At 37.5% G+C, this 25,703-nt stretch overlaps 1 protein-coding gene across 3 annotated transcripts in view; it reads left to right on the forward strand.

Annotated features, from left to right (window-relative positions):
- TTC27 (tetratricopeptide repeat domain 27) overlaps positions 1–25,703 on the forward strand; it is a 235,452-nt gene that overhangs the window by 162,534 nt on the left and 47,215 nt on the right. For all 3 annotated transcript variants that reach the window (XM_072634136.1, XM_072634137.1, XM_072634138.1), the window contains 2 exons: positions 13,216–13,314; positions 14,158–14,210. In XM_072634136.1, coding sequence (XP_072490237.1) covers positions 13,216–13,314; positions 14,158–14,210 — 152 coding nt within the window. The remainder of the gene's footprint in view (positions 1–13,215; positions 13,315–14,157; positions 14,211–25,703) is intronic.

Raw genomic sequence — 25,703 nt, forward strand, 5'->3', positions numbered from 1 at the left:
CCCAGATGCTTCTTTAATTTGTTTGATTTTGGAGAATGAAACAAAAAATAAGATACTATTTAGACTTCTGAAATATTTATTCCCCAAAACCTTATAATATTATTGTTTCTATCCACTTAACATAAAGTATGTGATTGTAAAACCCTGTGTATAGTAATCACATTTGAATAATTACAAATCAGTGTCTACTGTTTAAAAACAAAAAAATGGTTTTAAGTTTTTTAATGTTTAACTTTAATGTTAAGTATTATATCAAACGTGTCTAGTTCTGACCAAAGCTGCCTGTAAAACTCTTGAGTGGAGCTATACCAGATTAAAATGTCATTGGGGAATATTTAACAGATAATTTAAAAATATAGTGCAGTATAGATAATGTTAATTTATCATTTTCTAAGTTAACATGCAGCCCAAAGGGATCCATTTCTATTTGAATTTGATAACTGTTGTTTAGAAATATTTTATTTTGTTATTTGATGTTTAATTGATAATAATTGTACATATAATGTTACTGATGTGAATTATTTTTAGGAAAGAAAATAGTATTATAAAGGATTGTGTTATTACAGGATGGAGGCACTTCCTCTTCTCTTTCTCTTGGGATCAGATTGATCATCATAATCACTGAGCTTTGAGATTCATTTTTTACCCCATTTAAATTATTATGTTCATTGTGTATTGTTCTCTTGGTTCTACTTTGCTTCACTTAGCATTTTCCTCTTTTTTAAAAAACATTACAAAGTTTAATGATCCACGCTGATGGGGAGTTTACAAAGGCTAGGCAGAAGATCAGTAACACATATTCCCCAATCTCATGAATCTTAGAATCTGGGGAATGGTAAGGAGAAAAGGGAGAGCTGAGACCCAAACACTGATAGCTATAATTGGTAGTATCCCATGACCAGTACTTTAGAGAAAAGACACCATTTGCTCAGCTCACATAGTTAGTAAGTTGTCAGCACTGGGTTCAAATCTAAGTGTCTCTGGACTCCAAATCCAATACTTTTTCCATCAGACTTTACTGTCTCTTCATAGGCAAATTCATGGAAGAGGTGGCATTTGAGTTGTGTTTTCAAGATTATGTAGGAACTCAGCAGTGAAAAGGGGAATTAGAAGGTTATTCCAATTGTAGGAACACATGAGCAAAGACCCAGCACTGGAAAAATGCAGTATCTGTCCCGGAGGAAGAGAATAGTCTAGCTAGAGCAGAATAGTCTAGCTAGAGCAGAATAGTTTAGCTAGAGCAGAATACATAAAGGGGAACACCATAGATTAAGGCTGGAAAGGTAAGAGGTAGGTGAGAATGTAGAGGGCCTTGAACAGCAAGGAAAGGTCTTTGGGCTTTGTGAGTTTGTCCTTCGTTGCCGAAGAAGACCATGCTATCAGAGAAATGATGACATGACTTGCACTTGACTTTATTTTGAGTGAGGGAGGGCTGTGCAGGTCACCAGGCTCACTCCTCCTCCAGAGCCATCTGAATCCAGTGACCAGATATTCTTCAGGATGACTGGAGATGACCCAGTATGCACTAGGAGACCTTGGTTCCCTTTAGGCCAAGGTCTTTGCAGGTACTCACTTAGGGTGAGACAATGCTCATTCATTGAATAGGCCTGTTTAAGAAGGCCACAGTTACTATTGATAATCACTCTAAAGCTGGGAGGGTCCAGAGGAGGCCTTAGCAGGGGCCCATTAGCATCTCAGCTTCAAAGTGCAGTAGATTTAAGGTTTTGGGATAGGACAGGACAGGGGAAAGGAAGGAAGGAAGGAAATGAAAGGAAAGGAGCCAATAAAACCCAGGTCAACTGGATATCTTTTGGCCATCCAAATTTACCTTCCTTTGGAGAGGAGAAGGAAGGGGAGGGGGAGGCAGACAGGAGAGAAGGAGTTGAGTTACCCAGCTGGCTGGGTCCCCATTCAGCCAGCTGCGTCTACTCACAGGATTGTGATCGTCCTTTGTTGCTGAAGAAGACCATGTCATTCGAGAAATGATGACATGACTTGCCCTTGACTTTGTTTTGAGTGAGGGAGGGCTATGCAGGTCACCAGCCTCACTTCTTCTCCAGAACCATCTGAAGACAGTGACCAGATATTCATCAGGATGTCTGGAGATGAGGGCTTTACTCTCTAAAGGGAAACACTGGAAATTTTGGAACAGAATAATGGTAGGTGGGAGACTGTGTAGGAAAAAAGAGAACTGTTTATAGGATGAGGAAAAAGAACTTAAGTTGATTATTTCTAGGTCAAGAAAGTAAGAGAAAGCCATCACATAATGACTGACCAGGGAAAAGTAAACCAAAACCAAGTGCCAAATGAACCAAATACTTATGGGAACTATTTGAAATAGAGAAAAATGCTTTGGAGAAGGGCAATCTTAAGGAGTATGAGACTTCTGCTTCCTTAGGAAGGGAAATATTTTAGAAATAGTAAAATAATATTTTAATTATTATTTATAGTTGATGGACTCTTCCTCTTCAAACAGTAATGCCTGGGTCCTAATTTGATTTTTTTGTTTTTGTTTTTAAAAAACATTGATCTCATTGTTTGATTTGACATTGGGGATAATTTTTGATGGAATCTCCTGTATTTCGACATTGTGGGATTAGGATAGAATGTGTTGATTTAAAACAGGGTGTAATATTTTAAGCTTTACTGCGTATGACTAATTTTTAAAAGTCCATTTTTTTTCCTCACTTTGAAAATAAAAGTCCTAGGCAATTGTTCCCTAGAGTGTTTATTTTTTTTGAGTGCTTCGTCAAGAGAAGTGAGGAAAATGAGTACTCCTGATTGTTCATTCTTTGTAAACTTTGTGAAATGTGATGACAACTGTTGAGACAAAGAAAAGTTGTCTGTTGAACCCAAAAGTTAGAGAAGAGAGACAGCTGTTTTACAAATAAATTACCTTCATCTGTATTTCTAATGATTCTTGGTGTTTGTGAGTCACCTAGAGTCTCTGAACAGTGTATAGAGTATTAAGGGAATCTAATGTGAGGGCTGCCACTAAGCCTTTCAGGGCTTCTTTCCACCTTTGATTTCTACCTGCCACCCAACTCTCACCCATGGCTCCAAGAAGCTGTACCATGCACAGTGACCACCCTCTTGTAAAACTGTTTTGGCAGATGGGCTAAACTAGATTGAGATAACCCCATCAGTGAGTTGGGGGAATGTGAAGACTTCCTTGGTGGAACAGTTTGGTCTAACAGGCTATGAAGGTGGCAGAAGCAGGCACTGTGGAGTGCTTAGAGTTTGGTTAGATGTTGAAGATGCCAAGGTTATCCACCACATCCTAAGCCATTAACAGTCGTCTTGACTTTTGTCTTGCCACTGGACTCTGCTGACTCTGGAAGAGAGGGGCTCATGATTTTGTTCAGTCCTACCTCATTTAAATACAATTTATGCACAAGTCAAAAGACATCACCCATACCATTTAACCTACCTCAGAATCCTGTGGTGATGGACAAATGATGAAACAGCAGATACAGATCCACTGGGAGCTGTGGTCACAATCCTGCACATAGGCAGCCCAGGTCAGAAGGTTATCTTCTCTGAGAGACTAAAGCAGAAGTGCGAATCAGTAACCCCCTGAATATCTGAGCAGCCTTTTTGAAGGACTGCATTGCTTACCTCCTAGCATGAGGAAGGGGCTAGAAAAAGTACCCTAAAAATTGTCTGCTTCATCAGACCTAACCTTGGCCTGCTTACCACAGCAGGTGGGGATCCCACCCTGCAGTCAAAACACAAAAAAAATGAATAAAAACTTTTGCAAAGATGATTCCACTTACTGTTGGTACATGGAATTGTATGCATGCTTATAGACAATGCAAAACTCAGTAGACTTGAAAAATAAACAGCTCTTATTGCAAGAGAACTCAGCAAGTATTGCATCTAAATAGTAGCCTTGAATGAAACAGAGCTGGCAAATGAAGACCAGCCCACTGAAGTGTGAATTAGATAAACATTTTTCTAGAGTCACTGTCATGAGGAGCACTGTGAAGCTGGCATAGATTTTGCAGTCAAATCTAATCTAGTCAACAAGCTTGTATGCCTCCCAAAAGAAGTGAACATTTAACAGTATGGTTGCCACTTGGAGTGAAGTGCCACATTGTCATCATTAGTGTGTATGCTCCCACCATGGCAATCCCTGATGAAGTCAAAAGGAAGTTTTATGAAGACCTGGAGACCCTCATCATCAGTGTGTCAAAAGAAGACACGCTTGTCATTCTGGGTGACTTTAACGCCACAGTAGTTACAGACTGTCAGGCATAGTAGGGAAGTCTTGGGAGGAATGGTGTCAGAAACAGCAATAGTCTCTTACTATTGAAGACTTATCTCATGACATTCTCATCACTAATACTGTCTTCTGTTTACCTAAATGCAATGAAACTTCATACTTGCAGCAAGCATTGGCATTTAATAGGCTATGTCATTGTAAGAAGAAGAGACAGGATGTAAGAGATAAAAGGCAATGTGTGGTGAATAGTGCTGGACTGATCATAGATGTGTCCCCTCCAAGCTAAATGTTTGCATTCAACAAAAGTAGTGGCCCCAAGGCAAGACAGCTAACAGGAGACTTAATGTCAACAGATTAGAGTGCTTCTCCATGGGTGAACAGTTTGTTACTAATTTGAAAGGAAAGCTGAGCCAACACTTGGTTGACAACAGTGGAGCAGAAAACAAGTAGGCAGCTTTCAGAGATTTGGTGCGTAGCATCACGTTTACTCATTTAGGCCAGAACATTCACAAACATCAGGATTGGTTTGATGAAATGATGTTAAAATTCAGAAGTTACTAAATGAATTCCACAGGATTTACCAGCAATGTAGTTTGTTCATCTGTAAGAAGGCAGCATTTAACTCCACCAAAAAAGTAAAGTGCAAGTAAAGCTTAGAGAAATGGGGGGGATTCTTGGCTCAGTAAGAAGGCAGATGAGATTCAGTTTTATGCTGATTGTAACAATCCAAAGTGCTTTTATGATTCCTTGAAGGCTATTTATAGACCAGAGGCCTACAGTGCATCACAACTACTCAGTGCTGATGGAGCCACATTGATTGGTGATAAGGACATGATCCTGGAGAGATGGGCTGGACACTTCCATAATGTTCTCAACAGATTATCATCAACAAGTGCTTGCAGCCACTGACTGTATACCTCAGGTTGAAGTCAATCCCTTTCTAACTGAACTTCCAACTGAAGAAGAGGTTTTGAAAGCCATTAGGCTCCTCTAATTTGGCAAAATGCTTAGTTCTGATTCTATTCCAGCAGAGATATACAAGTCAGGGAGTCCATTGCTCATGTAAAAACTGACTGAAGTCTTCCAGGTTATATGGCAAGAGGAGGTTATCCCATAGAAGTTCAAGGATACCTCCCTTGTCCATCTCTATAAAAGAAAAGGAAATAGGTTGTCCTATGACAATTACAGGGGGTCTCTCTCTTAGTTATTGCTGGCAAGGTTCTTGCCAGAGTCCTCTTTGTCAGACTGATCCTTCACCTGGAAGACAGTTATCTACCTGAGAGCCTGTGTGGCTTCAGAAAGTGCTGAGGAACAATTAATATGATGTTTACCGCCTGCCAACTTCAAAATGGACAATGGGAGCAGAACAGAGGTCTTGTGTACAATGTTTGTTGATCTAAGTCCTTTGCTACTATCAGTCATGAGGGCTTGTGGAAGATTATGGCAAAATTTGGTTGCCCAGAGAAGTTCATCAGTATTGTACGCCAGTCCCATGATGGCACGCTTGCAAGGGTTCTGGATAATGGAAAATGCTCTTGTACTTTCTCAGTCACCAGTAGAGTGAAGTAGGACTGTTTGTTAGCTCCCATACTTTTTAGCATGATGTTTTCAACTATATTGCTGGATTCTTTCAATGAGGATGAAAACAGCATCAAGGTCTGCTACCTCAATGACAATATATTATTTAACTTGAAAAGGCTACAAGCCAAGACTAAAATGGAGGGAGAGTTGGTGGGTGACTTTTTGTTTGCAGATGATTGTGCATTCAGTGCAGCCTCTGAGGTGAGATACAACAGAGAATGATCAATTCTGTGCTACTTGTGCTAATTTTGTCCTCACAGTGAACATCAAGAAAACAGAGGTTCTCTGTCAGCTGACACCATGCTATCCATATGTAGAAGCATCAGTTAGAGCAAATGGAGAAATTTTTTGGATAAGTTTGCTTACCTTGGCAGTATACTTTCCAGGGGTATGCATATAGGTGGTAAAGTGGATACATGCATTCCCAGAGATAGCTCAGTGTTTGGGAGACTTCACAGGAAAGTGTGGGAGAGAACAGGTATTAGATGACCTGCCATATGATGGTGCTGACCTCATTCTTGTATTCCTGTGAAACCTGGACAGTACACCAGCACTAAGTCAGAAAATTGAATCATTTCCATTTGAATTATCTTAGAAAGATTCTGAAGATCACCTGACAGGATAAGGTACCAGTCACTGAGGTCCTTTCTTGAGCTGAACTGCCAAGCATTCAAACTGTACTGCAGCAAGTAAAGCTCCACTTTCAAGGTCTCTCTGAAGAATTTTGGAATTGGCAGTGAGATATGGAAGATGTTGAAGATATGCGGGCTCAGTATGGTGTACACACATCACAGAAGGTGCTATGTTCTATGAGCGAAGCAGAATTGCAGTAGTTAAAAAGAAATGTGGGATGTGCAGATTTAGGAACCTCTCCAATCCAAATGTTCACATGGACTATTTGTGCCCAACTTGTACAGCCTTGTGAGCTCATCTGGGTTTGATCAGTCATAGGTGGACATGCTATACATTGACCCTGACATAGTAATGTCATTTTGATCCTCATTGATTACAGAGGACAACAAATTGACCAATGTCCCTAGACATCTCCTTATAAGATGGGACACGAATATTAAGTGTCAAGAGTCTCTGTTGGGTTCCATTTCTGCATTAGACTGCTCTGATATGCTATGTTCCACCTGTAATATGCTTATTTTGTCACTAGGGGGCACATGTGCCTTTTTAAAAATTAGTGGCACTTCAGATTCAATCAGTCAATCGACAAAGATTCTCACAATATCCCCTTCCAAAGAACATTTTAAATGAGAACGCTCCAGGTTGGCAACTAGTCAGATTCTTCCATTAAGAGCACAATTATATATAGGAATATATAAGGATGTGAATGTAACATGTAATTTCATTGATGAGGAAGCTCTTCAGTGCAGTCTTAAGAGAGTTTCCTACAGGTTCATTGACTTACCCAGGGTCACATAACCAGAAGTATTCCTGGTTCTAAGGCCTGCTCTCTGGCCAGTCTGCCATGATGCCTTCTGTGCTTCATTAAAGGTTTGATAGTGTATATTTAGAGTAATAGAGGAATTAAAGGTGTAATAAAAACTTTTCTATCTAGCCAGAGGTTCTTAACCTTTTTGGTGTCATGGACCTTAGGAGAATAATGTCTTTAAGTGCATTAACTAAAAGATTACCAAGGGAACCAAAAGCTAGTGAAAATAAAAGATATAATTCCCCCTCCCCCATCTAAATTAATGGATTCCTTGAAATTTATCCATGTACCCCCTCTTGCCCCCACATTTAGAGCCCCTGGTCAAGACTTTCTAAAATTCTGTAATGGTCCTTTGAAAATGGGAAGACCTCTGTTTTTTGGATCTTCTAGTTCAGATGCTATGCTCAGCACTTTTTATCTTGACTTTGAATGCTTTTGAGCTTCACATTTTTCTCTGAAGATAAATTTTTCATACATTGTAGCTTGAGCACTCTTTCACTTATTAGTCCTTGTTCATCAAACTTGGCTGCCCTTATTCAACCTGGGTGATAAGGTCAGAATGACTGCCCCAGGTACTTTTGGATTCTTTGCTAAATGTAAAGTATAACTGTTCCCTTGATTCTTTATTTGTTGGAGTGGTCTGTCGAATCAGGAGAGGTTTTAAGTAAAAACTCTAAAAACTTGATTTTTTCTAGGTTTGCTCAGAATATACTTTAGCTATGCTTTTTTTTATGCAGTAGATTGTTAGAAACCTCCATTCCTTCTGGATGCTGGCCTGCTAATTATTTTTCTGGCAATCACTGATTTATCAAAGCCATCAATTATGAGAGTATACATCTCTTGTCTTTCTCCTAAGCTCCAATCCCATGTCACAAGCTGCTTTTCAGTTTTTTAACTGAATGTCCCATATGTGTCTCAGAATCAACATCTCATCATCCTCTTTCCCACCAAATCCATGCCTCCTCAGATCTTGCCTATTACTGGCATCACTGCGTACTACCAGTTACCCAGGTTTGAACCCTTGGTATCTTCTTTCTGCTTTTCATTCTTACATCCATATATACATTCAGTTGCCAAATCTTATCATTTTTATCTCCATAACATCTCGTATATGTCCTCGTCTCTTTGCTCACATGACCACCACTCTGGCTGAGGACCTCATCACTTTTTGCCTGGACTATTGCAGCAGCCTCCGGTTTAGTTTCCCTGCCTCAGATCTCCTTACTCCAGTTCATCTTCCACCTAGCCAGTGATTTTCTTAAAGTTCAGCAAGTCATTCCTCCACCTGTTAAAATCCAGCTGTTCCTCCATTTCCCTTAAGATCTCAATGTAAATTCCTCTGTTTGCAATTTAAAGGTCTTTACAACATGGTCTTCTCTTACCTTCCCAGTCTTCTTACACATTACTCCTCCTCTCCTTCATTCCCTCCCATTGCCACTGCATTATGGTGAAGGCAAATTGGCCTACGCGCTACTCCTCACATATGACAATCGATCTCCCACCTCCATGTCTTTTTACTGGCTATCTTCTCTGTTCCTGGAATGCTCTTTCTTCATCTCTGCCTCCTAGACTCCCTGTTTTTCTTTAAGATTCAATTCAAGTACCTTTCCTGCTCTGGATTGCACTCTTCTCCCTCACCACAGCATCCCCCATTGCCTTCCCATCCAAGGTCATTTTGTATTTGATTTGTATGTATCTTATGCGTACCTAGCATGTACATATCTGCTCCCTTGATAGAATGATAGCTCTTTGAAGGTAGGTATGTTTTGCTTTTACCTTTGTATTCTTGATGCTTAGCATATCACTTTGCATGTAATTGGTTATTAATAATTGCTTATTGATTGATTGAAACATCATATAATGGGCAGAAGCTCTTTTCCAGTAAGATATCTTATGAGAAAACTTCTTAAATAGAAGCAAGCTGTTTTCCTTCTTTTCTCACATACCCAATTTGATACTAAGTTGTGTTTTTGAGCTGAATGTTGTCACTAATTTACTTTTTAAAAAACAATCATTACTCATTGCTTAAATGTCAAGTAAATGGCATTTTTTTTATTTGATTGCACTAAAAATGAAGATGCTGCTGCCATGTTTTAGGATGTAGGAGCAACCATAGATAGGGTAGAAAAGGGGAAATTGATGTCTCTGCCAAAGTTGGTGGATTTTTGTTTGTTGTTCCTTTGATATGTGTTTGTATGTATGTGTTTGTGAGGTAAAGGTGTTGGTGGTATTTTGTGATTTTTCAAGGAAATGTCTGGGGAGTCATCCTTTTCTTCTCTCAGTCTGTTTTTCCTGTTCTTTACTTAGGTCTTCTTGAGAAGTACTAAGTTATTCCTGTACAGTTAATATTTAGTCTTGCAAACATACTCTTTTTTTTTAAACATGTGATAAGATAATTTGATTTGTTTGTTTTGGGTTTCATTTTTCCTTTCTAGTATTTACTTTGCAGGAATGTGATTATTAACAAACCTTGGAATTTGTCATTTCTGTACGGTGGTTCAGACATATGTAATTAGCTTCCAAATAAATAAATATTAGACATTTCTGTTGTAAAGAGTCCACCATATGATTTTATACAGTAGAATCTATGTAGCATCTCCATAACAATTTTTGTTAAGTCTATGGTTTTACTTTCACATAGACCAAAATTCTTAAGATCACAATGTCAATTGTAGTGGTAGCCAGGAAAAAAATGCTAAAAGCTTGGTATATTAAATTAGGCTATCTGCCTAATTCTCTTACCTTTCCCCTTTCTTTTATTTCTTTTCTTTTCTGTCTCATTTTCCCTTCCCCTTTTCCTTTCTATAGTACTTTTGAATTCTTTAAAGCAGTGCTTGTAAGGGCAGATCTTGATTGTGTAATACAGTTTGTTATCCTGGACAAAATTGAATCCATCCCTCAATTTGAAAGGGAAAGAAAGACAGCAAAATAGAAAAAAAAAAGACATTCTAGTCATTTATGATTATTCATAGGTCTTTTTAAAGTGAATTTGAAACAAACAACCTTTATTTATAGCTTGAACTTTTATTCACTGATGTGTTATACCAATATGTGCCCATGTTATTATGGGAATAGTTTGTCCTTTGCTGCCACCAAAATAGCAAATAGAGTACTTGGTGGATTTGAGTCCCTTGAGGATAATTCCTGTCATTTTTATTCTGGTGCTCGAGGAAGGTCTCCTTGAAATTTCTTGAACAAAGAATGAACCCTTCCATTCCATAATTAGAGCTCAAACTTAAAATGCAATTATATCTTAACAGGTGTATGTGTTGGGGTGTACCAGTGCCAGAGGTAATGAGACTGGCCACTACCTTTCTTTTTCTTTCATCCAAACTAAGTTGTTTGGGGAATGTTTTCCTTCTGGTAAAAAAAAAAAATGCAACTATTTACTTTATAATAAAAGTCAGGGGAAAAGTAGGATTCTCTTTATTTATATTGATTTAAAAGTCATTTTTTCCTTGAATGTATTTTAAAACTGCCTCAGTTTTGTATAATTATACTATTCCTAAAAAACATGCAGAAGATTTTTGCATAGAGCACCTAATTCACAGTGTTATTATGAGGAAAACATATGTAAAGTACTTGAGGGTAAGTAAGGTAGAGAGATGGATTAGATGGTTTAACGTCTTGTCATACTTTTGAATACTCAATAATTCTTTGATAGTTTTAGTAGGAGCTTCTTTTAAAATTGTGAAGTATCAGGTGACGTATATACATAACACACATACATGTAGTTATTATTATGTAAATATCATTAGTCTAACCTGTCATTTCATTGAGAAACTTTCAAAGTGAACACCTCCATCAATGCCCAAAAGCAGCTTGTGTGTTATTCCTTTGATGTGTGTGTGTGTGTGTGTGTGTGTGTGTATGTTGTGGGGTAAGGGTGTTAGTGACATTTTATGAACTTTCAAGAAAATGTCTGAGAAGTCATTTTCTTCTATTTTTCTTGTGCTTACCTCTCCTTATGTCTTCGTGAGAAGTACTACCCTATTGCTCTACATTAGTAGTTAGTTTTGTACACATATAATTTTTTTTAAAAATCACATGATATAATTTTTTTGCTTTTGCTTTCATGTTTTCTTTCTCGTACTTAGTTTGTAGGAGTGTGATTATTCACAAACCATGGAATTTGTTTTATCTATACAGTAGTTCAGGCATGTGTAATGTTTTAGCATATAAATATTTAGCATTCCATGCTATGGAGAAGTTAATACCTTGCCCGTGGTTACACAGCTAGTATGGATCATAGTTGGGACATAAACACAGGTCTTTCTCATCTACAAGGTTGATCCTCTCTTTGCTATATCATGATGCCTGCCATTATTGATAAAAATAAATAATATTTTTATAAGAACTCATTATTGTAAACTTGTGTGATGACACCTTAAATTATTTAATGTGCAAGTTTTAATATATTTAGTTTTCTTCATCTTTTTTTTTTTTTAAGAAAGGGTACTTTTGTATTTATTGTGAGAGACATGTATATTAGAATATGGAAGAATGCTTGGTAATTCACACTTTGAGCCCATTCATTCATTCATTCAACGTTTGTTAAATAGTTCCAAGGCACAAATTTTGTGCTAGGTAGGCAGAGAAAATGGCTTCTCTTGAGCTTAGTTTCTCTTTTGGAGAAACAACACATGTTTAGAAAATTAAATATATACAAAGTAAGTCTAGTGGGAGGGCAATGATAACTGAGAGGTTCAGAACAGGCTTCATATAAGAGGTATCCCTTAAGCTAAGCTTTCCTTTGGCAAATGACAGAATGTCCCTGGTATAGTTTAGTTCTTAGTTAAACACAGAGCTACTTACTTCCTGTTCAGCTTCAGGGTACACTTCTGAGTGTATTTGAAACTTTTTCTTTTTTAAGACAGGCAGGAGAGACATGCAGATTGTTTCTTGAAAGTACTCCATCAGTAACCCCCCAAAGCTAACAACTTTCTATAGAAAATAAATCCTAAATAGTGTAGTCCAATCCAACAGTCGTTTATTAATCCCCTGCTATGTACAAGGCACGATCATTATAATAGTGCTTTTTCAAATCAACTGTTCTATACACACCCATATATATGTATGTGTATATTTACATATGCTTAAATATAGAACTGCTGACTTGATTTGTTATTGGAGAGGCTGTAGTGGAAAGATTTGTAACTAGAAATCTGTACTGAACTAATGGAGACTACTTGAAATGAGTTGACATTTCACTTCCTCTTGTACATTTAGCATTCCACACAGTTACATGAACTGTGGCTTCAACAGGGATTAGCATGCCTTAGTGAAAAGAGAATTTAAGTGGGAGTCTGAAACCTGGGTTCTACTCTCAGCTCTGCCACTGATTCCCCAAGCATTCTTAGGGAAGTCTTAATCTTTCTCAGCCTCACTTTCCTCATCTGTAAAATGAAATGATTGGATTTGATGCTCTCAGATCTTGTGGTACTTTTGAAATACTAAACAGTTGTGTGATACTTTGACTAGGAATTTCTTGTTTAAAGTTTTAAAGTATAGGTTTTTAGGAAAGAAAGATTGGGCATTTTCCTACCTTTTCTGTTAACTACAAAAAATAGCCAAAGAGACGTAAAACTCATTTCATAGAATCCTAGCTCTAGAAGCTGGTGGGGACTTCAGAGACCATCTGTTATAATGACCTCATTTTATAGAGGAGCAAACTCTGAGGTCCAGAAAGATTGTCATGTAATTAAGATTTGAACCCAGACCATCTGAATCTGAAGCTAGTGTTCTTTCCACTATTCAGATCTTGAGCTTTTATATTTCAGGGACAGAGACACCATAAAAATGAAGACAAGTTAGTGTTTCTACACCCTCGGCTTTAAAGAGAAATTGACATTTGAAGTAAGACCTGTCCATAGCTTTATAAATGTTGTTAAATATTGCCCCTTGGAAATGTTTATTTCCTTTTATCTGTATGCTAGAATGACTTTGACTTTCTTTTTTCTCTTTTCAGTTGGGAGTATGGTTTTCCCTAGGCTGTGCTTACATAGCACTGGAAGACTGGGGAGGTTCAGCAAAGGCCTTTCAGCGCTGTGTGACATTGGAGCCTGATGTATGTTTGGTTTTGTGCTTGCGATGAAGAAAGAAAATCAGTAAATGATTGTCCCTAATCAGTCACTTAGGCTGTGTATTAGTTTAACAGAGAACTGTGATGTTGGGAGAAAACTATCCCTTAAGGGAGGCAGGAATAGAAAGAAGTACAGGTTATATAAAACCAGTGTTACTCTGAAGTCTGTGTGTTAAGCAGACTGTCTTCTCATTTTAATGAAGAAAAAATTTTTTAGTAGATACAGTACCTACTACCCATGTTAGTTGTGAGGATCAAGTGAAATAGCTTATTTGTTTAACACTTCTTGTTATTTAGAGCTATTTCTTTAAAAAGAAGCTCCCATTTTATCCATCCCTTTCACTAAAATAAAGTTTCCTAGTCACTATGTTCTTATTCTCAGGTAATATCATGTACTGTCTATATTAACAGTACATGTTTAATTAAATCGGTTATTGAAATTCTTCTTTGACAAAAAGTTAAATTTATGTTTGGTCTTCTCAAAAATACTGTGTTAAGGTATAATAACAGTACTCCCACAACTTTTTATGGAAAATAAATCCTAAATAGTTCAGTCCAATCCAACTATCATTTATTAATCCTCTCACTATGTACAAGGCACTATTGTTATAATAGTGCTTTTTTGAAATTGACTATACTGACAGCATTTTGAAGATTAAATTTTAAAATTTGTCATAATTATCATAAAAATTAAGTTTATTTTCTTTTTATTTGCTGGAGTATGAAACATAAAAAGGTTTTAAAGATGCCATGTTTTAGATACAAACTTTTTCCACCAAATTAGAAATGCTTGGTTTTGTTAATTACATTCTTTTTTTATCATTATAGAATGCTGAGGCCTGGAACAATTTATCTACTGCTTATATCAGATTAAAACAAAAGTAAGTACTTCAAACAAATAACAAGAACATTGCATCCAAAGTAAACAAATCAGATTTCCTTCTGTCTCAGCACTGAAGCTATCACTATCACAGTTTTTATTACTTTTTGACTTTTTCCCATTCTGTGATTTAAAGCTTGCTCATGCATTAGTTTGGTCTGGAGCTTGTTTTCTAATGAAACAAATACACACACACACACACACACACACACACACACACACACACACACACACACACACACACCCCTTTTGGGTTTTATTTGTGAATAATCTCAGTTGTGTGATAAAAATTTCAATCTTTTATTTTAGAATATTAAATCTACAAAGGCAAGTGAATAAATTTAAACTATTTATATTAATCAACAAATATTTACTGTGTTTCAGCAAAGCCCCTCTCTTCTCTTGTCTAATCAAATGTATTAAAAATAGATATCTCAGTTTTTCCCCTGCTCTCTACTACAATAAAGTTTCACGTAGCGCAGTGTTCTTATTTCTTGTGATAGTATGCCCACTGATGTTAACTGTGGGTATTTAATTAAAATAATTACTGAAACTTTTCTAAATGTGACCTGTAGTCATGCTATTAGTATGACAGATAGGGTTTCAGAATCACTGGTTTTCCCATTGGCAACAACTTCTCCATAAGCTTCTCCGCATGTTTCTGCCTGGACCTGGCTGTAGTGCCACCATGTACAGAAGGCAGCTCTTTCTACTTGTGCCTTCCTCATGACTAACTGTATTTTGGCCTTGGTCACTTAGAGATTGGACCTCATCACTTCTGCTTCCTTCCCCTCCATCTCTGTCAGAGAGATCTGATCTGATTCTTGCCTGCAAAGTGAAAATGCTGTAGTGCATTGATATAAACCTTGGGATGGTGATCCTACCGTCCTAGAATTTGTGATACAAAAGAAAAGGAAAATCAGACATAGGTTGCATGAGAGGTTTCTAGTAATAGAATGAGAAATTTCAGAGAGTATAATGAAAGAGAAGGAAAGAATGGGATTGGTACTGTACTGGAGTTAGGGTTAAGCAAGATGTGAATAAAAAGCAGGGAGTACTAGCAGGTCAAGGGATTTTTTTCAATATGGCTTACAGTGATTCTGAATCAGAGGGATAAGGAGAAGAGGGGAAAGGATATTTTTAGCTATAGAAGAGCTCTCAGTTGAGCAGAACCCTCACTTTCTATGTCCTGGGATGAATGGAGGAAGGTTGCCTCAGCTTATTCTTTCTTCAAATAACAGAGATAGAATATGGAAACAGAAAGGAGATCAATTCAAGCACTTGAATTGGCAAATATTTAGTTATTGGTTACCCTGTGGCTAGATGAGCTCACATTTGTGGATCCCTTTGCTTATACCACAGTGGGGAGAGATGAGATCCACGCAGAAGGTACTTGAATGCAGAACATGTACTCTTCTCTCCATCAAGCACTAATCTGGGATGGGTTTGTGACAGTAAAAAACCTGGTACCTGGGTTCTCAATTGTTGGAGAGGACCAAAGCATTACTGGTTTGGTTTTTTTTTCCTCACTTGGGATACCATCCTCCACTTTATTTCAGGTGCTACTGAATAAAGTTGAAGAAAGTCATGCAACCACGGTCACTGAGTCAACTACAGAATTGTTAATTTAACCTCAACTGGACCCTAATTGCATGATATTAATCCTACTAGAGGTGTTTTCTCATATTTCTTCCGCTAAATCTGTTCTGTGAGAAGAATGAACATGATGAATAAAGAGAAGCATAGAAAGATTTGGGGGAACTGATGCAAAGTGAAGGAAGCAAACCAAGGAAAATTACACGATGGCTACAACAATTTAAATGCAAAGAGTAATGACCCAAAACAATAAGAAGTGAACACTATAAAATTACAAAGAGCAAGCTTGGCCACAAAGAAGAGATACAATACTGTCTCCTACTCTTTACTCCTTTGATGGTCTGGGATGAGGAGGATGTGTCTCTTTTTGTCTACCACCCTCCTCTACGTATAACTTTGGCTTTTCATGACACTGCTGTCTTTTGATTCTCCTTTTAACTTTTTGACATCTTCCCAGTCTCCTTTGTTGGATCATCATCCATGGAATACCTCCTCATTTTGGGTGTATATCTAAGACTTTGGGTGTATATCCTAACCATCTCTTTTCTTTCTACATTCTCTCAGTGATCTCACCAGCTCCCATGTGCTTAATTTATCATCATTAAAGTAGATATGCATATTCACATATCTGTATATGCATTTGTATATTGCATCATCCATCCATCCATCCATCCATCCATCCATCCATCCATCCATCCAACTATCTATCTATCTTCTGTCTAAATTGCTCAGTCTCTACTCCTGCATCAAGGAATGTGCTCTGGATTTAGAAGACCTGGATTTGTATTCTGCTTATGAAACTTGCTACCTGTGTGACCTTGGAAAAGTCACTTCAACTCCATAGACCCCACTTCCCTTATATGTAAAGTGAGAGGGGTTGGCGTCTGGGCTTCCTTTCAGTTTTAGTACTAGGATTCTATGATCCTATAATCATTAACTAACTATTGAGCGCTTTGAAATGGATTTCCTGTAGTCTCAAACTCATCATGCTCCAGATAGAACTCATTATCTTTCCTTGCCTAATCTAGTTGTCTTCCAAACTTCTCTTTTGAAGGTATCATGCTGGTTTTCAGCCTAGGAGTCATTCTTGACTCATTCACCCCATATATCCAGGTTTATTGATTGTAAAGAGGGAGGAAGGGATAGGTCCTTGAATGGTAGCAGCATTCCTACTTTACTTTGTCATGGGAACTGACATTCTTTTATTAGATGGTTTGATGACACAGTATACAATAGAATAAATACAGCCTTCCCCCATGTTGTGGGTTCTGAAGTGAACCCACATAGGCCCTTGAATTAAACTGGATGTGATACCCCACACTATTAGCTCCAATAATGATGAAGAGGAAGTAGATGCTGGTGCCAGGGCTTTGTCTCATGTCCACTTATTTCATTTCCCTTGAGTTAGTCTGCAGTAGTTTAAGCGGAAGGGAATTTTTTTCCCCTATCTCTTTGAGATCCTGAAATGCTTCCTCTGGCATAAGCTAACAGTCTCTGTGAATAACACACAGCTTGTTCTTCCTTTACTCTTTCTGTAAATCATTAATATTAGGTTTCTGATAGCAACTGATTATATTAAACCAAAAGAAAGCCAAAGTAAGTTTTAAAAGTGGTAAAGGGACTGAGGGGGAGGCAGGCCTGGCATATTTGCAGGATGATCTCAGCAACATTTTCTAGTAACTTTGATAATTTTGAGTTACTAGACTCTTGGTGCTCCTTGTTTTTCTTTCAGCCCATCAATCTTGTGAGCACAGCTCTTTCCTAGGAGTTCCTGCCCCTTGCCTTGTAGCAGCTTCTCTGAATTAGCTCATTGTGTAGAAGTAAAGTTGTAACATCAGAGGTAAGCCTCCTTTCCATTCCTTCTCTCTTCTTGCTGCTGCATCACACGTAGCTCATGTTAGACTCAGGAGATCATGACATCAGGAGTAAATCACTGTTGCTTCTTTCAGAAAAAAATGCTAGAGATGATTATGGTCTCTTAAATCATCTTGTTCTCCCGTCACTGCTGGATTTTTTACTGTATAGTATTTTCTAACTGCTCTGTTCAGTACAACTTTAAATATCTTCAGTGATGGTTTCCAAAATTCTCTTGGGAAATTTTCCTTGTTTTCTTAGCTTTCCATATTAGACTTCTCTAGTAGAGGGATACCTTGATTAATGGATCTTCTAGAAATGAAACTCCCTTTTTGAAGAAGTCATCTGAAGTTGTTTTTTGTTTTGTTTTTGTGTTCAAAGAAAAGTTTCACCATTTGTGGAGCCTAAGAAACCTAGGCATAAAGTAGGATTGAGAAAATGAAGTGAGGAAGTTCAGAACCTCACTCTTGGGTTGTGGTGGCCATGCTGCATCTTAGACACATCTTTTTCACCTCTCTGAAAATGAATTCTGTCATCTGTGAAATGCGATCAGTAACATATTTGTACTCACTACCTTACAGTGTTGTTATGAGGATTAAATGAGGTAATCTATATGGAAAAGCTTCTGAAAAGTGCTGTGTCAATATAATTTAATAGTATTCTTGCGTACTATGTATCTAGCTGAATGATTTTATTTCTCATATTCTCTACGTAGATATACTTAGAGAAATCTATATTCTTTTGTGTTAGTTTCAGAATGATTACCTTTTTATTTTTTGTGTTAGGTGTTTTTATTTTTATTTTTATATGTGCCTGATGGCTGAGTCTTTTCCCTCATCCTTCCTTTTTCCTCTCTTTTCTTTAAGAGCAGTCATTGAGAGCCAGAAGGATGGAGCTATGATATTGCAGTCAGAGAGGATGATGGGAGAGAAAAGAGTAGTTTCCTTATTGAACAAATTAATGAATGAAAAGCATTTATTAAATCTTTACTATTTTACTAAATGGTGAGAGATAGACATGTTAAAAAAAAACTGAACTTCCCTTCCCTCAAGGTGCTTACATTTTCATAAGGAGAAATGACATTGATAGAGGACTGGCAGCTAGGGAGGGATAATTTGTAGGTTACAGAGATGGTAATTAAAGAGCCTTAAGGCAATAAATTGATCATCCCTTCCAGAAGCAGCAGTAGTATTGATTGGTTATTACTAGATGGGTTTTGAAGCATGATCTAAGCAGGGATTCTCAAACTTTTTGGTCTCAGGATCCTTTATACTCTTAAAAAGTAATTGAGGCCCTCCCTAAGAGCTTTTGTTTATATGGATTTTATTATATTAGTATTTCATATATTAGAAGTTAAAACATCTTAGTTTTATGAAAAAAGTTTTAATGTTGTGGACCCCTGGGAAGGGTCTCAGGGGTCCTCAGGAATCCCTGGACCATGCTTTGAGAGCCATTAGTCTGGAGAATCTGTACTGTGGCCAACTAGATATAATATGCTATGTGAATTTGTGTTCGTACTTTCAAAGATCAGGACAGCTTGACTCAAGGGTGAGAGTTCCAGAGCTGAGTGAATTAAATAAAGTAGTGGTCATAACAAAGGCTCCATGAGGGAAAAAAGTGAGATTCATTTATAATATAGAAAATACTGACCTATACTTGGCCTCTATAAATTTAATTTTTACTACAAAGAATTAAACTTTAAAAATATGGCACTGAAATTTATATAATGGGTTCATAATTTCTTTGCAGCATAGAAACAGCTTAAGTTAACTTACAAAATTAAAATAAAAAATAAGAAAAAAATGATGATACCCTCTTACAGCACCCTATTTAAGAAAATCGTTAGAATTTTTTTGCGTGGAGGAAAATATGTGTGCGATTTTATGGTAGAAAGATGACATAGCAAAATAATGAGACATTTGTTTTGTTTATTGTACTTTTGGAAAGTAATCAGTCATAGATAAATTTGAAAACCAATAAATAGAATTAAGAACTATTAGTAATTAAGTTAGTTCAGATTTCTATTTCGGGCAGAAACAAAACTGCTTCTTTATTTACTGGTCACGTTACACAGTTTGATTTAGATTTGTATTTTAGGGAAGAGTGCTGGACTTGGGTACAGGGGACCTGTGTTCAAATCTTGTTCCTATTACTTCCTACCTGTTTGAATCAGCCTTTTCCTCTTTAGTTCTTGGTGTCCTCATCTTTAAAATGACCTCTGAGTTCTCTTCCAGCTCCAAATCTATGATTCTATAATCCTTTTTTTCTCCTTGAAACAGTTTGTAATTAATAATAATGATAAAGTCTTCTTGTGGTTTAGTCAGAACCAATTCAGAAATCTTTAGCAGAAGTGAGATTTGGCTTTGTAGCAAAAGAATTTGAGATTTAAATTGAGATGTCGTTGTGCAGTTTTATTTTGCTTAATTGTTCAACTTTTTCCCTTTATTAAGGAAAGATTATGATGGTCACAGTTATTTATAGTGAGCTCGGTAGAACTATTCAAATTTTTTGCCTTGGTGGAATTGCTATCGTAACTATTGGGGGAGGGGGAGAGGTGAGAGTTAGTCATAAGTGTAGGGAACTCCTTGCACTAATTCAAATGAGCAACTTTATAATCTTATAGAGTCACCTGGTGCTCTTTGAGGTCAAGTGACTTTCATACAGCTAGTCTGTGTTGGGGACAGAGCTTTCTGATTGTCATAACAAGTACTGTTTGAAATAGCAGGGCCATTAAGAAATCATTTTGCCTCGAAGATGTTTGGATTGTCATAATGTGTCATAATGAAAATTGCACTGTAGTGAATCATAAAACCACCGAGAATTAGGGCAGTAAAAAAAAACTTAGGAGTCATCTAATCCAACTCTCCAACTTCCAGATTCTAGATGAGAAAAATGAGGCTCAGAGAAATAAGTTAACTCAACCAAGTTTAACCAGTTAGTGGCAGACATGAGACCAGAATCCAGGTGTCCCACTACCTAGTCCTTTTCACCACACTTTCTCCATTTTCCTAGTTTTGCAAAGATTTGCAACAATTAATATTGCTGTTCATACTTTGTTTTCAAAGAGAACCAATGACATATCACTGGTGATGTCTTGACTTGTACATGAATTGGATTTAAGCGAGGCAGAGGTGCATATGTGTAATCAGCTGCAAGTAGTAGCCTGGATTTAGTGAACTCATGTATAAGGTAGTTATAGTAGACAAGTGGTAGGAGAGGTTTTGGATCTCAACCTTGGGAGTCAGCAGAAAGCACGAGTTGCGGGGAAGGGAAAAAACCTTTTCCTTGTCTTACTCTTACTCTTCTAACAAGTACTAACTAATAGCATGGATTTGCAAGATAAATGAGCAGGGCTAGGTTTGTGTTTGGTTCGGTTGTTAAGTGCACACCCGTTTGGGTTCTGTATGATAAATCAACTGGTCTAGCTAGAAATCACAAACCTGGTTCTCTTAACACCATGATCTTTTTGTGTTGCTTATGAACTCAGGAGCCTTGTTGACAGAACTTAGGGTCTACAGTTCTCTCTTCCACATCATGACTTTTCCCACCGTGTTTTTGATATATCACAGTTTGGCATAAATTAAATAGGAATTTTTGGGGAGTTTGGCAGAAGCCACAGATGACACACAAAAGCCAACAGATACGGAGAAAGCTTAGAAATTCAGAAATGAATTTTCATAAAAAAATGTATGTATTTATACACAATGCATTATACATACACACGGAGTATTGTACATATTATATATACACATATACTTTATCTTTTAATACCATAATAATTCAGACTTCTGGTATGAAGGGAAGGCCAAAATATTTAATGCAGATTTTCCAGAATACGGGGGCACCATGCCCTTAATCCCTGTGATGTGTAAGGGAAGGGATAATTATAGTTTGAAGTTACCATAGTAAATGACCTTGATCTTAGACAGGAGTTCTTAACTTGAGGTCTTTCAATTTATCTTTAAGTTATTTGAATGACTCAATATAATTGGTTTCCTTTGTAATCCGTTTTGCTTCATGCATTCAAAAAAACCCAGTACTCTGGAAAGAGATCCACAGGCTGCCCCAGATTGTGCCAAAGGGGTCAGTGACCCAAAAAAAGGTTAAGAAAGGTCAAAAGCTCCCGGGCCTGTAGGAGGTTACATTTGAAACTTATATTTAAAACCCAGTGCCTTGTACTTGGGCAGCTAGGTGACTCCATGGATGGAGTGCCAGGCCTGAAGTCAGGAAGACTCATTTTCTGTGTTCAATTCTGGCCTTAGACGCCTACTAGCTTTGTGACCCTGGTCAAGTCACTTAACCCTGTTTGCCTTGGTTTCCTCATCTATAAAACAAACTGGAGAAACAAAATGGAGAGATACTAAATACTTTAGTATCTTTGTCCAAAACCTCATATGAGGCCATGAAGAGTCAGACACAATGGCATTTACTGAACAACAGTAAGCCTTGAGCACAGTAGTCACTTAATGAGTGTGTCAAGTTGAATTCATTTGAGTTGTGAACTTTCCATTAAACTTCTCAGCTAATTAGAATGGAGTGCTTAGTCTTCCTTTTACATAAGAGCAACAGCACTTACTGAACTATAATAATCAGAGCAGGCATATTGCTTTGGGGATAGTAGGGTGAGTCTAGAACATATCATTTTTGTGTGTTGAATTGCCTTTGGAACTGCTGTATCATTTATCTTTATCTATCATTCATTAAGCATGTGGTACTTTGTATTGTTGTTTTCCATGCATATACATACATGCATTCATGTGCATGTATAAGTATAGATACATACATCCAGCCCATTTTAAAAAAACACATATATCTAGATTATAAATTTCTTCAAGGCAGGGACTTTGCTATCTGGCCTTTTATCCCAGTACCTAGCATTATGTCCTACATTCTAGCTTGTGCTCAGAAAATATTTATAGATGATGATAATGATGTCATCAGAAAACTGGGAAAATTTATTAGATGTAATGGGCTGAGCCTGACTCAGAAAGGTCTCCTAGTAATTTATGTCTGGTACTGGAGTGAAATGAAACATTCCTAGGTCATTCAGCAGTGAGCCAAAGGAGGTTTACTTAGTCATTGCATAGAAAGGATACTGAAAAAAGGATACAGCAACTCATTTTAATTAGACTTGGCCCCCTTACCTCCATATGGAAACTTAACTGGTCACACAGGGCAGGTTACTATGATTCATCTACCGAGTCAGAAGGGCCCAAACTCCTCAAGGGATAATGTTTTCTGCCCTTAGGTGATCAGGAGCCAAGACAATATGAACTGAGACTATTGGGCAGATGAGTCAAAGCTAGGTGGCTTGCTTTAGTGCCCTGGACCCATCAAGTCTTGGGGATAGCTCCTTTGTCTTTTATGCAGAGGACTAACCTAACCTTTATAGTCATGGGGAGGGGATGTCAGGAGGACTTAATGTAGCACATTTGAAAATTGCGATTGAGGACTGCTATTTAACATGTTTCCTAGGAATTGATTGTTCGGAAATAGGAGATACACTTAAAAAAATACCTTTCGTGCAAACTTCACAAATAATATGTAAATTACAGTGCCTTTAAAAGGAGCTTCTGTCATCTCAATTAAATATCAGTCCCTTTAATTATCACATTGAGGGTAGGAACTTTGTTGCTTTTGGATTCCTTGGATCTTAGTACAGTGCCTGGTACATAGTCTTCTCTTAATAAATCCTTGCTGCTGACTGAATTGTGAGAGCTTCTTTCATTCATGATGAAAAGGTCAGGATAGGAACTGGACTTGTCATTACACTGGCATAAAGATTTCTCTGATGAATTAACTCCTTCTATCCACACAGGTGGACACCTTCTCTGAAACTTATAGTTTAAAGTAATCCTGAAATTTGCAGAGTGCACTTAGTATGTATTCAAATGAAATCCTAAAAAAATTAGAAAATCAATATTGGAAGGTCCAACCCCTACCCAAACAAGAGTCCTTGCTACAAAATACTTGACAAGTGGCCATCCACTTTTTACTTCAAAGCCTTTAACAATGAGGAACTCAGTACTTCTTGAAGCATCCCATTCCAATTTTGGAGAGCTCTTATTGTTAGAAAGTTTTTCTTATGTCAAGTCTAAATTTAGTTCTTTGCATCATTCTCTCAGTCAACAAACATTTATTAACTGCCTACCCTGTTCCAAGTTATGGGCCTAGTGCTTCCCACTGGGGCCAGTCAGAATGTTTAATCTCTTCTACTTGTCAGTCATTTGAATATTTTAAGACAGCTAACAGCTGCTAAGCCTTCTCTTCTATTGGAGGCTGTCTGTCTGTTCCTCCCCAACCCCAGTTCCTTTACCTGATTCTCAGATGGTCCTGATTATGGACACTCTGCTATTTGACAATATCCATACTAAAGTGTAGTGCCCAGAGTTAAACGTAATTCTCAAGATGTGGTCATTCCGGGGACTGACTTACTGCCTTTCCTAGTACGGGACACCATGCCTTTTTTAATGTACCCCCAGATTACGTTAGCTTCCTTGGCTGTCAGTATCACATTATTGAGCTTTTAGCCATCTGAAATCCACATGTCTTTTTTATTTTTTAACTGTGCCCTACCATCTAGCCATGACTCTCCTATCTTGCGGGGGTGCTGATTTTTTTGGATTCAAGTGTAAGATTTTATATTTACCTTTATTGAATTAGTAATAGATTCAGCCTAGTATTGTTTCTGAGTCCTGAATCTGATATCTATAGTGAGTTTTCCTTCTCAGCTTTGTATCATCTGCAAATCTGATAAACATGCCATCTATACCTCTATTGAAGTTGTTAATAATAATGCTAAAAAAAGCTCAGTAAAGTTAAAAATTTCAATAGAAATTTTCTGTCTTTTTCTGCCTTTTTCCAAAATATTCTTCTGCAGGTAGGTATTTCAAATTGGTGTAATTTGGTGTCCCAGCAATACTAACACTGTGGAGATGGTTTTTCAGAAAAAGTTGTTGCCAAATTATCAGGCTCCTTATGGTTTTTGACATTTTACAGATCTGTTCAAGGAAGTAGACATGTGCAGGGGGGAGTGCGTGTGCGTGTGTATGTGTGTGTGTGGGGGGAGTGTATATATGTGTAGTCCAGTATTTCTAGACTTGTTTTCATAAAGATGATAACTGTAGTGTTTGGAAAAAACATGATGGGACTAAAATACCTGCTGTTTCCTGTGGTTTTTAAATTGTTAGGTCTGTGATAAGAGGAGACAGCTTCTTTCAAGAGGAAAAAGGACAGTCATGCCAAGAGTTCCTTTTATAATTGTGAACAAAATATGCTACCTATGGAACTTTGAATTACTTCTTATTTTCTTGATTTGTTTCTCAATTAAACGCATTAAAATATAGAGGGAGGCTACACAGAGAAGTATCAGCCATTTAGACCCACCTTGTACTGAATATCTTGGTTCAGTCTATGGGCAGTTTGTGTGTTATTTAGGCACATTACATTGTTTTCCATAGGGGGAAAGTCGGTCAGTCAGCTAGCATTTTTTAAATGGCTACTGTTTGCCCAGCACTGTGAAGAGGGCTGGGGAAACAAAGAAAGGCCAAAAAAAGACTAAATAGATAAATAAAATCCCTGCTCTCGAGGAGCTCCCAGAGTAAATAAAGGAGACAATATGCAAGAAATTATGTACAAACAAGATAGAGAACAAATTGGGGGTAGTCTCAGAGTAAAAGCACTAACATTAAGGAGGGCTTGTGAAAGGTGGTACTTTAGCTGAGCCTTGGCAGGTGCCAGAGATGCCAGGAGGCAGAGATGAGAAGAGAAAGTGTTCCAGGCGTGGGGGGGCATAGCCAGTGAAAATACTTTGAGTCAGAAAATAGATTGGTGCAAGGAACCTCAGAGGGACCATTGTCACAGGGTATCTGGAGGGGAGTAAGGTGTAAGAAAACTAGAAAGGTGGGAAGGGGCCAGATTACAAAGGGCTTCTTTAAAAGCCAAATAGAGTGAAAGCCACGTTATGTCAGCCATGTTCATTTCATATCGTAGTATTGTCACAAAATGGCACAGTCAGTTAAATGACAATAAGGACCAGAATTTT

Source organism: Notamacropus eugenii, chromosome 1 (genome assembly GCF_028372415.1).
Source record: "Notamacropus eugenii isolate mMacEug1 chromosome 1, mMacEug1.pri_v2, whole genome shotgun sequence".
Lineage (NCBI taxonomy): Eukaryota > Metazoa > Chordata > Mammalia > Diprotodontia > Macropodidae > Notamacropus > Notamacropus eugenii.